Below are 12,818 nucleotides of genomic sequence, written 5' to 3' on the forward strand. Positions count from 1 at the left end.
CGTTGCACGGGAGACTTATAATCTATCTAAATCGAAACATAAAATGTTGTATCATTTGAAGTTATGATTAGGACAGTCTCACAAGTATCGTTGTATCAAATATTAATGTCTTTAACGTTATTCATCCTTGTATCTATACATTAGGTTGTAACATTTGCCAATATATCTTACTACAACCTATGTTATGCGTATAAGTCTTCCAAATAGATCATTCGAAATCTCGTTAAAATCCTTATAAATGTATATCTTTATATCAAATGAGCCTGTGCGTTGCAACAATATGATTTCAACCTATTAATTGATAGCGTGTATCCATTGGGAAGTGGGCCCGAGAGCAAATGTATCCTTGATATCGTGTATCCGTTGGGAAGTATGACAACTACCTTTTATCATTGTGAGTGGCTAATTTAGTCAAATTTGTTAATCTTCCTTGCCTACAATCCACAATTATACACAAATGTATTGCATCATTTAAAGCTAATTCACTAGAAACCATTGCACAGAGATTTACATCATCCCACAAAAACATCAATGGCTTACAAAATAACACTTTCAAAAGATAGTTGTAAAAATTCGTAAACAGTCGGACATATATTATCAAAACGATGTAGAAAGTTGGATAAAAAACACCATAGATAGTCTAAAGGGTTTTTGTAAAATGTATATAATGCATATAAGATAATATGAACTATTAGTAGTTGCAACTGATGATCACATACCTGCTGGTGAAAATATATGCCCATTTCTACAAATATGTCCTTCACTTGAACATGATTGTTCACGTCGTCTCTAAATATATGAAGTGCACCTGCAACCTTAAAGTCAAAAGTAGTACACAATAGTGTATAATGGGGTGATCATTATCAATCAACTTCAATCAAGACATATATTTAAACATATAATAGTAACTGGTGAGCCTATGTACACATAACTCTGAAACGATTTTTCCAAATAAAGCCTATGTACTGTTTCACTGAATTTAAATTTATTTATGACAATTTAATTTTACAATGATCACTATGTTAGAATATAACTGCAAAAAACAACTTACCTTTTATGGTATTTGTCCTTTGGATCAGAAAAATCATATTCTCATCATGTCCAAATATAGAGGGTTACAAGCAACAATAAGTAGCAGCAGAAAGTCAGCAATAGCAGTAGGACAGCAGTCAACAAAGCAGTCAACAACGACTCTATTCCAAAATATGTTTGGATCCATACTCCAACTAGGAGTTAGCTGTTAGGTCATTGGTGTATATAATCATGTTCATATGGATTTGTAGAACAATCAATCAGTTTGAAACAATAAAATAATCTATTCAAAATGTAGTCTTCAAAGTTTATTTCCTTCTTGTTCATAATTCTGTAATATTCAATCATATCAATAAACATACAAATATTTCCGCATATCAAATAATTCTGTAATATTCTGAAATTCTCCTTTAAAAAATGTATAGTTGCATTGATTTACAAATTTTTTCTATAACGTCAAAAAAAAAAAATTGTGGTCAAGTAGCCTTTCAAGTTTCAAAAGGTAAAAGTTTCCAAACTTCGTTTTTTGTGATAATTAAAAAAAAAACAAGTCACCCTTTTAAAATAGGGTGTAGTCTTTTGGACCACCATGGTCCAAATAAAATAGTGGGCCCCACGAAAAAAGTAACACAAAAAGCTTATTTTCTTTGAATTCTGACACAATTAGTCACTTTTATCCTTTTTATACATTTTTTAATATACGATTTTCAATAAGTATTTTTTCAATGTTCTTTCCAAGTCAAAGTTTTGAAACATGTAATATTCTGCATTTTACATTTTCAACAAGTTTTTCTCAAGAAGAAAAAATTAAATGCATTTAATTATCTTTTAATATATATACTAATCCAAAACAAATCTTAATCATCCATCTAAACAAAACAACTACTCTATAATATTAATCTTGACATCAAGAGCAAAAGCAAAACAACTACTCTATAATATTAATCTTGACATCAAGAGCAAAAGTAAGTAACTTAATTTTAATTTCTTAATAGTTAAACCACAACAACCAACGACGGCTAAAACCGTCAACCGCAACCACCGTCGGCCACCACCGTCATCAAACACCGTCCGCCACCAAAATTATAAAAAAAACTTGGAACAAAACGACCACCACATACCTTATGTTTGGTGGTTTGTTGATGCGTACTTTAGCCAAAAAACATAGAACCGACGACAACCGCCGTCAGTAATCGTCGTCGGGCAAAAAAAAACCACAAGATATAAGTAACCTTGGATCTGATGCGTGGCGGTTTAAATGGTGATATCTTTGCCATAAAAAACCCACCGTCGACAATCACTTAAAAAAACGAAAAAGGTTGGTGTTTTGTGGTGGTTTGTTGGCGGTTTTATACGGTGGTTTGGTGGTAGATAGCGGTGAAATAAAGAGAGGAAGAGAGATACGTCGGTTACTAATGGTAGAAAGGGAGGAGATGACCGGATTTTTAACAATGGCGGCAATTTGGTGGTGGCTGCTATAAATTTAGGGTGGGAGGGTTTTCTTAAGTTAGAGTAAGTATTGGGAATAAAAGAAAGATGAATGGGTATATGGAGTACCGTATGACGTCTCGTGGCCCATCCATCCATATCCTTTTTATATTTAAGCTATTTAATTTAACTAATTTATATTTCTTATTCTTTTTATCATTAGTACTCCGTATATTAGTATATATTTTAAATTTATTTTAAATTTGTAAGTAGTTATACTGATCAATTCTATAAGTTATCGGTAATGCAATGTACTTTATATTTAACTAGTTATATTATTAATTGTAGATGTCGGTTTCTAGCGATAATAACTCGATCGAAGGAGACGATTTTTTTTGGAGGACATCTGAATTCGTCACTAATCAGGTATATTAGTTATATTTATATTATCATTATTTACGTTTGTTAATATTATTAAGTAATTAATTTATTGCGGAGTAATTCGTAATTTTGTATTATTGTATTATTATTGAAATGTACTTATATTTTATATTATCATTATTAGGTGTTCGGTTCTCGTGAAGAATTGACTGAATGGGTACAAACTTTGGCTAAATCGCTTGGTTTTGTCATTGTCACGAGAAGGTCTAATAAAAAATCGTCGGGTTTTGTATTGAAGATTTAAGGGTAATATCTGATAAACATAATCATCAACCAATTCGGTATATGGAGGGCCATCCATATGTAAAAAGACTTTCTGATAATGAATTTAGGTTGGTTGAAGATTTATATAGGATGAATATGGCACCAAAAGATATTTTCTCAGTACTTAAGCAGCAGTATCCAAATAATGTGTCTACGATGAGTACTATTTACAACGCACTTAAAAAAAATCGCCTTATGGAGACCGGATGCAAATCTCCCATGCAGGTTCTTATGTCTCTTTTAAATTCTAGTGGTTATATTTATTATTCTACCACAACTACTTCCAATGAGTTAAATAATTTATTCTTCGTTCATCCAATATCATACAATATTTGGCGTGCATTTCCACACGTGTTGATCATAGACGTCACGTACAAAACTAACCCCTATAAGATGCCTTTCGTTGAAATTATTGGTGTAACTTCAACCAGCAAAACATTTTGTATAGCTTTTGCCTTCATTTATGATGAAAAGAAGGTTAACTATAGATGGGTTTTAGAATGTCTAAAGTTAACCCTAGGCGAATGCATGCTTCCACGTGTTATAGTTACAGATAAAGAGATGGCATTAATAAATGCATGCAAAGTAGTTTTTTCGGATGCTGCTCGATTACTGTGTAGATGGCACATTCATCGTAATATAATTGGTAAGTGGAAGCGATCATTCAGTTCAAAATGTGATTGGAACGAATTTTTTAGGTTATGGGAGTTACTCGAGAATTCTTCAACGCTAAAATCTTATACCGATAATTACCATCAACTTGAGTCATTTCTAAAACACTTAAATCGTACACGTAAGTAATTTATATTACTATGTCACTGTTTTTTTTATTATTATATTATTGTATTTCTGAGTCAAATTTATTATGATTTTCAGGGATTCTAAATTATGTAAATAAAACTTGGTTGGATAAATTCAAGGAAACGTTTGTATCTGTCTGGATTGATCAACATCTTCACTTTAGAAATACCACAACTAACCGAGTTGAGAGTCAGCACTCTGTACTAAAAAGATATTTGGAGAGTTCAAACTCTAGTCTAGATAGATTTGTTAGTTGTATCGACCAAATTGTGCGGTCACAAGATACAGCTATTAAAGAAAGTTTGAAAAAGAGCATAGTTTTTCGCATTCACAATCATAAACTACGGTGCTTCACACATTTACAGGGTAATATTTCAAATGAAGCTTTGAATAAAATGCTTAAAGATCGTGAACGATTTATGGATCACATAGATGATTGTGATTGTCGACTTCGGACCTCTTGTGGACTACCATGTGCTTGCGAAATTTCAACGTATATAACTTCACGTGAGTATATTCTTCAGTACTCAATACGCCATTTAAACTATTCAGTTAAAGTTTTTTAATAAAATATTGCTTATTTATTTTTGAATGCAGAAAATTATATTCCCTTAAGTTCGATTGATGTTTTTTGGAGAAAGCTGGATATTTCACCGTTAGTTTGTGAACAAGATGATGATGTTAGTTGTGACAATGAACTCAAACACTTTGCTGAAAACTTTAACAAGCAATCGAAAAATGTAAAAAAAAGTTGGTTGAAAAAGTTAAAGGATATAATCAATCCAGGTAAAACAGAGACTCGTGAACCTCAAGTTAAAAAAATAATCGTGGCCGACCAACTACGAAGAAAACCCAACAAAAGAAGCGTGACGATCATGTTCATCAAGATTCTCGTAGATACAGTTGTTCGGACATGCCGAATTTTGTCGGGAAAGATTCGGTTAAGGATCCGGCAAGACACAGTTCGTACGATATAAACTTGAACGAGGAACCAGAGATAGACTTGAACGAGGAACCGGAGATAGACTTGAACGAGGAACCGGAGATAGACTTAAATGATGAACCGAAAATAGACTTAAACGAGGTTCCGTATGAGTTCTCGAGTTTATACATCTTCAACCAGAACGAAATGCCAAGAATGAGAAATTCTCATATGTTTAATGGTATTCCAAAATTACTTCACCCGTACATAAAGAATATATACAATGTTGAAGGTGATGGAAATTGTGGATATCGGGCATTCGCTGTTTCCCTCTGGGGAAATGAACATTTATATGAGAATATTCGATTTGAAATGAAAGAAGAGTTGCAAAACAAACTTGAATTCTATAAAAGCATGTTCGAACGTGAAATAAAGTCGTTGAATGATTCTCTGTGTTTCGTTGGATCGCCTTGTCCACCAGATTACTGGATGATGATGCCCTACGCAGGTATACTGATAGCCAATAGATTTGGTGTAATCGTCCACTCATTGAGCATGTCGGAAAGCTCGACTTTTTTTCCGTTTTGGATGGGTCCAGATGAGTTTCAACAAATAAGAGTTCTTACAATTGCCCTAGTAAATGGTGAGAATCATTATGTAACAGTGGAATTACAAGGAGATTACCCTATGCCTCCGGTTACAGGCTACTTTCATGATCGCTACATTACCAATTCTGCAGCTAAATGGAAAACAATTTATAAGGAGCGCTTTGAAGAATTTATGCGATTTAACCGTCGTAACCCTGATTTTGTTCACATAAGTGATTAATTGTTTTAGTGTTAGTTCATGTATCGTAAATTATTTTAAGTACGTTTTAACTTTTCTTTAATATTCTTAATACTAATTTTATTTATTAATAGTTTTTTTAATATTCTTAAAATTTAATTTTATTTATAAATATTGTTTTAGTGTTAGTAGATTTATTGCATTTATTAATATTATATACATTAATATTCACATAGTAATTATGAGGTTATCATTATGTTTTATATTTACTGACTTAATTTAATTAATACTTTTTTCATATTATATTATCATCATAAGGTAATCATTATCTAATAATAAAGTCTAAAATTATAGCTTGTGGTCCAAAGAAAATTAGACTATGGTCTAAATACTTAATGTCTTAAAATAAATGGACAAATCTTTTGACAGTCAACTTTCTAATGTATTTTATCTATCAAGTGGGGTAAAGTTAAGGTTTTTTTATATTTATTTTTTTTAAAAGAACGAATGAATGATTGAAAGATCTTTTATTCTTGAGACTACTTATTTTTTTTTTAACCCCCCAACACACAAGTGAGGGGGAGTTTGATTATAATATCATTGTGAGTTGGTGGAAAATATATATGATTATGAGTAGACTTTGTAAGAACGATATCACTAATCATTTGTTTTTTTTATGATATTTTCGATACATATCCAACACACAGTGAGGAGGAGATTGATTCTAGCGTCACTATGAGTTGATTACCGAAGCATCTAATGGAATAAAGCAAAAAACTCCAGGCGAACCAAATAAGAATAAAGTTGAACTGGGTTCATGTCGGGCGAGCCAAACAAGATTCAAGATTGAACTAGGTTCATGACGGGCGAGCCAAACAAGGTTCAAATGGAGCTGGGTTCATGTCGGGAAACTTAAATACTTCTGGCGAACCAAACAAGCTTCACGTTGAACTGGGTCCATGTCAGAAAAATGAAACTTAAATATTCTAAGCGAACTAAACAAGGTTCAAGCATGAACTGGGTTCATGTTAGAATCTGAATATTCCTAGGAGAACCAATAAAGGTCCAAGTTAGACTGGGTTCATGTCTAGAAAATGAATACTCCTTGGCGAACTAGTAAAGGTTCAAGGTTGAACTAGGTTTATGTCGGGAGCTTGATGTTCGAGGCAAATCAAAGAAGTTCAAGTCGGGAATCGATTGAACAAAATTGAAGACCAGCTTGTGATTGACTAGTCAACGGAAGACTCCTCAACGATGTATTGAGCAAGTTGAATTGTGGAAATCCCACTATTCAACTTGAGGGGGAGTGTTAGAATATAACTGCAAAAAACAACTTACCTTTTATGGTATTTGACCTTTGGATCAGAAAAATCATATTCTCATCATGTCCAAATATAGAGGGTCACAAGCAACAATAAGTAGTAGCAGAAAGTCAGCAATAGCAGCAGGACAACAGTCAACAAAGCAGTCAACAACGGCTCTATAACTAGCATATTTCCATTTTAGTCAAAGTGGTTCCAAAATGTGTTTGGATCCATACCCCAACTAGAAATTAGCTGTAAGGCCATTAGTGTATATAATCATGTTCATATGGATTTGTAGAACAATCAATCAGTTTGAAACAATAAAACAATCTATTCAAAATGTAGTCTTCAAAGTTTATATCCTTCTTATTCATAATTCTGTAATATTCAATCATAATAATAAACATACAAATATTTCAGCATATCAAATCTTAACACACTAACCAGTACGAAGAAAAAGGAGTGGTGTACTGGTGTTACACTTCTATAAGACCCTTTCTAAAAAATACGAATAAGGTATAAGTGGTAAATTTGACTCATTTAAGTTGTATCTCCAACATGTGAAACAATAAAAGTAAAAATAAAAGTAGTTATATAGAAACTGGTTGAGCTGGTCCACCGATAGAAAATCACTACAATAACAATATGAAATTTATCATGCCAAATGTTGAGAAAATAATAGGAGTGGAAAATGGCATACCTTATTTTGGATAACACGAGCAAGTCTATACTTCTCACTCACATCTCCATCATGACGTGCTCAACTCGAATGAAAATACTCCACTAAGAAAACACACCCTCTTTTCTCTGAGTTCGGGATTGGGTTAATAACTTGCTAAAAGCATCATATACTTCACTAAGAAATATTTTTTATATGTGTGCTATTAGATATTGAGATACGAATAAAAATAAGTATATTTTAATCTAATTTTAATTTTTAAGCACGACTACCCAACAAAATTGTAACATCTTTATAACTTATGTTAACAAATGTGTTTAATACTAAAACAACACAAATGGAAGAGAATGCATAGCTAAATAATACCTAACCCTCTAATCAGTTTATCAAGGTGTTAACAACCTTTTGTACAGTAGTAATAATCAATTTGTGGCATGAATCAAAAGTGAAGAGGTGAATTACTAACCTTAGAGTATATAAAAACCGATACTCTTCAACCTTGAATCAACCATGGAAACAAAATGTTTCCAGTGTTACAAACGTTGCATTATGCTACGCAACTACATTTTAACAAAGGATACGGGGTTATAAAATAGTAAAACATGACGACTTACCGATAAATGATTATGGATTAAGACACATCAAGAAAACTCTGGTGAACCAAAAAAGTAACTTCATGACCATGAAAGCACGACCTTTAAAAATAACCGATAAATGATAAAACTGTTATTTTCACAAATTCGTAGAACGATGACATCGTAGTTCAAACAACAGATACATTTATTCGTGATCGTTGTAGTTACTAATAGAGAAACAAAAACAAAGTAAAGATCGAACGGTTCTGCAATAAAATAAAGGGTTAAAGTTACTCAAGGGTCATATACTTTTTTTTTGTCCCGATGTAGGCCATATACCCAAAAAAATACTAATGTAGGTCACATACTTTCAAAAAGTGTATCGATGTAAACAAAAGGTAACTTGTTATCGGCTAAACAGGTGTAACGACCCGGAAATTTCCGACCAAATTTAAACTCTAATCTCTATATGGTTCCGACACGATAAGCAAAAACCCTAAAGTTGACCCGCATTTTTTCGATCGTTCTATACTTATAAGATTAATATTTACATAAATTAAACCTTACCAACATTATAAGCAATCCAAATTGTTGAGACTTATGTTTTCGAAAAGAGTTTTACACAACGTTTGACCGTCTAGTTTGACCGATGATATCACGAACTATACAATATATGATAATTATACGTTTGTGTATATATATGTATATATACATATTTAACATGATTAATGAATATTTTAATATCTCATTTTGTATTAATAACAACAAGTTATAAGTATATTTTGAAACTACTAACTTAAGTTTTCAAAACGATAACCATACGTAACGTTAGTTGACATAAATACTTAAGACTTATAATGTTTATACATATATCGTATATGTAATGTATTTAATCACTTTTAAGGACTTAAATACATAAAACCATATAAGTGTATTCACAAAAGATAGCTATATTTGAATCCTCATTCCATTTTTCACAAAATTTCTATACGTATATCTAGAGTATTTGTACTCGTATCATACCTAGCTTCTATACGTATTTACTATTGGTATATACACATCAAATCACCACCTAACCAGCCTTGTTCAATGCCTTATGTATAAGGTAATTACTTTTGAATGATTGTAAGACTAATTACAAAAATACAAACTAAAATTTTGTCATGTTATCCTTAAAGATCACATTTTTAGGAGTATATATGTATCATCATTTTTGATTCATTTTACTTCCATTCTCTAGCTAAAAACACACACACTTTCAAGAGCTTTGAACTCCATAACAATCCAGCAAATTACCAAGAAGATCTAGCCATAAAAACCTTACTTAAACACCATAAGAAAACTCTTACAACAACACTTCAAGAAAACCTTCCAAGAACACAAACTTACTTCCAATCTTTCATCCACTTCCATCACCCTTTTGATTCTAGCTTTTTACTTCTCTTTTACAGCATCCTAGTCCAAGGAACTTGAGGTAGAATCTATGTTCATAACCTTATTCGATTCATATATATAGCTATCTTATTTTGTGGTATAAAAGTTAAACAACAAGAACATAGTTTGAATGTTTTCAAACTTGTTTGCAAACTAAATAGATCCTTCTAACTTAACTTTTAAAATACTTCAAGACCTGTAATATAACTTATGTATATGCTAATTTAACAAGGTATAACTTGGTTTTTCAAAGATTACCTTAAAAACTGTTTTTACGACGTCGGAGTGTAACCGGGGACTGTTTTGGGTTGGATAATTAAAAACTATCTTAAACTTTGAATTGGAGGTTTATGTTCTGGAAAAATGATTTTTACTATGAATATGATAACACATAAAAATTTCATGATTTAATTCAAAGTATAAGTATTTTTAGAAAAATAATCATTTAAGGTTGTTTACATAAAGGAAAATGTTTAACTTCATAAGTTTCACTAAAGTTTCACCTATGCCGTGTGATTTTGAATACAAACCAAGGTATTTTCAGTTCATAGTCTTAAAGAAGGACTCGATCCAAGGAGATGGCAATTTGAATCAACGAAAACGGATTTGTAACGAAGAAACTATGACCGAAACAAAATTGGTTATCCTAGACTTGTTTAACTTCGGGATTCATTGGAAAAATTTATATAAATCACATATTTCTAAGATAACATGATATTTTATATATATGTACTCATAATTCAATTTTATATGGTTCAGGATCACCCGTAAACAACACGAGAAGATTAATTATAAGATCCCATGTTTGTACGCAACACGTCATTTGACAACACCGGTACTTTATGTACGCAACACGTCATTTGACAACACCGGTACCGTGGGTCAAGATTAATCTCGACCAATACATATACGATGGGGTTTTATTTATTTCGTTGGGGGTTTTATCTATTTCATTGCGGGTATATTAAACATCTAAATATGAACCATTAAAATTGAATTACTAACATCGAAATGCTAACTACGGACTAAGGAATTATTCAAAGTATTAAAAGTATAAACAAGTATATATATGTGACGATTGTTTAAAATGAAAAGGTATTGATATATTATATATGGATAGGTTCGTGATATCAATCGGAGACCGAGTCAAATTTCATATCTTCAAGACAACAGTGAGTATATAGTTCCATTTTTAAACTCTAAATATTTCGGGATGAGAATACATGTATTTTATGTTTTACATTATGGACACAAGTAACAGAAAAATATATTCTACGTTGAGTTGTACCACTGGCATACTTCCCTGTAGCTTGGTAACTAATATTTACAGCGGTATTGTAAACGCGAATCCTGTTGATAGATCTATCGGGCCTGACAACCCCAACCGGACTGGACGGCCAGTATTCAACGGTTGCACAGTACTTCGTTTTGTGACTACACTTGGTACGGTGTAGTAAGATTTCATATTAAAGGGAATATGCGACGTGAAAATGTTAAGTATGGTTACCAAGTGCTCAACCACTTAGAATATTTTTATTAAACTGTTTATATATGAAATCTTGTGGTCTATATTTATATCGCTGCTAGCTTCAAACCTATATATCTCACCAACTTTATGTTGACCTTTTAAAGCATGTTATTCTCAGGTATGAATAAAGACTTCCGCTGTGCATTAGCTCATATTAAGGATACTAGTTGGGACCATTTAAGCCATGATACAAGAACGTTGCATTCGAGTCATTGAAGATCATTAAAGACATTTATTAAGTAAATGACAGAATAGGTCATTCGGATATCGAGAAATGTTAGACGAGTTTAGTAATGTTTGATGTAAAGATAGATTGCCTTTTAAGAATAAATGCAACGTTTGTAAAATGTATCTTCTAGAGGTCAAGTACCTCGCGATGTTATCAACTGTTGTAATTCGTTTGTAATCAATATGGACATCGTCCGGATGATTAGTTTCGGATCCTTTCAGTTGGTATCAGAGCGTTGGTCTTAGCGAACCAGGCCTTGCATTAGTGTGTCTAACTAGTAGTTGTTAGGATACATTAAGTGAGTCTGGACTTTGACCGTGTCTGCCTGTCAAAAGTTTTGCTTATCAATCCTAGTCGGAGATCATCTGCTTATCATCCTTAGGGAACTGTCTGCTTATCATTCTTAAGTCTAGACACGTCTTACTGCATTTAGTGCATCGATAGTGTATAGACAAAATTCATATCTTAGCGTATCTGTTACTATAGACATTGCCTGACGTATTTCAAAGATTCTCCGTAATTCATGGGATTTTGATATTATATATACATATGTAAATTATGTATTGAAGAGTACCAAACCCAACTCCTATAATCTATTCCAAACCAAAAATTCATTTCTCCGACTATACAAGATGGATTCTCCATCCAGTTCGAATTCCTCCGACTTCGATAGCTACGCCAATATGGATTTCCATTCGAGCTCCGAGAACAGCATCACCGGAATGGATCAACCAGTTTCCCATCATCTATTTTGGATGAATTGGGGATGGGTTCGTAATATACTAAATCTCTGGAGGCAAGAAGAAGGTGATCCATTCCATCCACCAAATTGTCCTCTTAACGATGAACCTGAAGCACTTACCGGCGAACCTATTCGAAACACCATTTTCTCGCTCATTTCTAGAGTATCTCGTCATGATTACATACTATCCCATATTTCGAATCTTGTTCATTCGCTCGTTCCAACCGTCAATCATCCCGGTATAATAGAAGAAGTCAACGAGCTTCGCGCTCGGGTAGTGGCTTTAGAAAATACGGTGCGAAGGTTACAAACACCAGCAGCAGCACCAGCAGCATAATCTATACCACCATCATCAACGCCGACAGTACTCTTGTCACCCCCAAAATCTCAACATCACAATCTGTATCTCGAATATCAACATCACACGACTCAATATCTGTACTTCGAGTATGATCTTCGTTCTATATATCGTTCTACATCGATTATCTTCGCTTTACGTATCGTATGACGATTATGTAATTTTTAAAGTCTTAGAGATTATGTAATGTAGAATTAACGATAAATCAAATGAGTTTAATATCTTATTGACTCATTAAATCTATGATTATCTCTGAAGAAAATATATATGCAAGTATATTTTCATAAAGATAGTA

The 12,818-nt window shown here is 32.6% G+C and overlaps 1 protein-coding gene across 1 annotated transcript; it reads left to right on the top strand.

Moving 5' to 3' along the window:
- The first annotated feature begins 3,186 nt into the window (after window positions 1–3,186).
- On the top strand, window positions 3,187–5,716 carry LOC139842502 (uncharacterized). Its single transcript, XM_071832633.1, has 4 exons — window positions 3,187–3,958; window positions 4,042–4,473; window positions 4,564–4,752; window positions 4,902–5,716. The coding sequence occupies exons 1-4, from the start codon at window positions 3,187–3,189 to the stop codon at window positions 5,714–5,716; spliced, it is 2,208 nt and encodes a 735-aa protein (XP_071688734.1).
- The last annotated feature ends 7,102 nt before the right edge of the window (window positions 5,717–12,818 follow it).

This window comes from Rutidosis leptorrhynchoides, chromosome 4 (genome assembly GCF_046630445.1).
Source record: "Rutidosis leptorrhynchoides isolate AG116_Rl617_1_P2 chromosome 4, CSIRO_AGI_Rlap_v1, whole genome shotgun sequence".
Taxonomy (NCBI): Eukaryota; Viridiplantae; Streptophyta; class Magnoliopsida; order Asterales; family Asteraceae; genus Rutidosis; species Rutidosis leptorrhynchoides.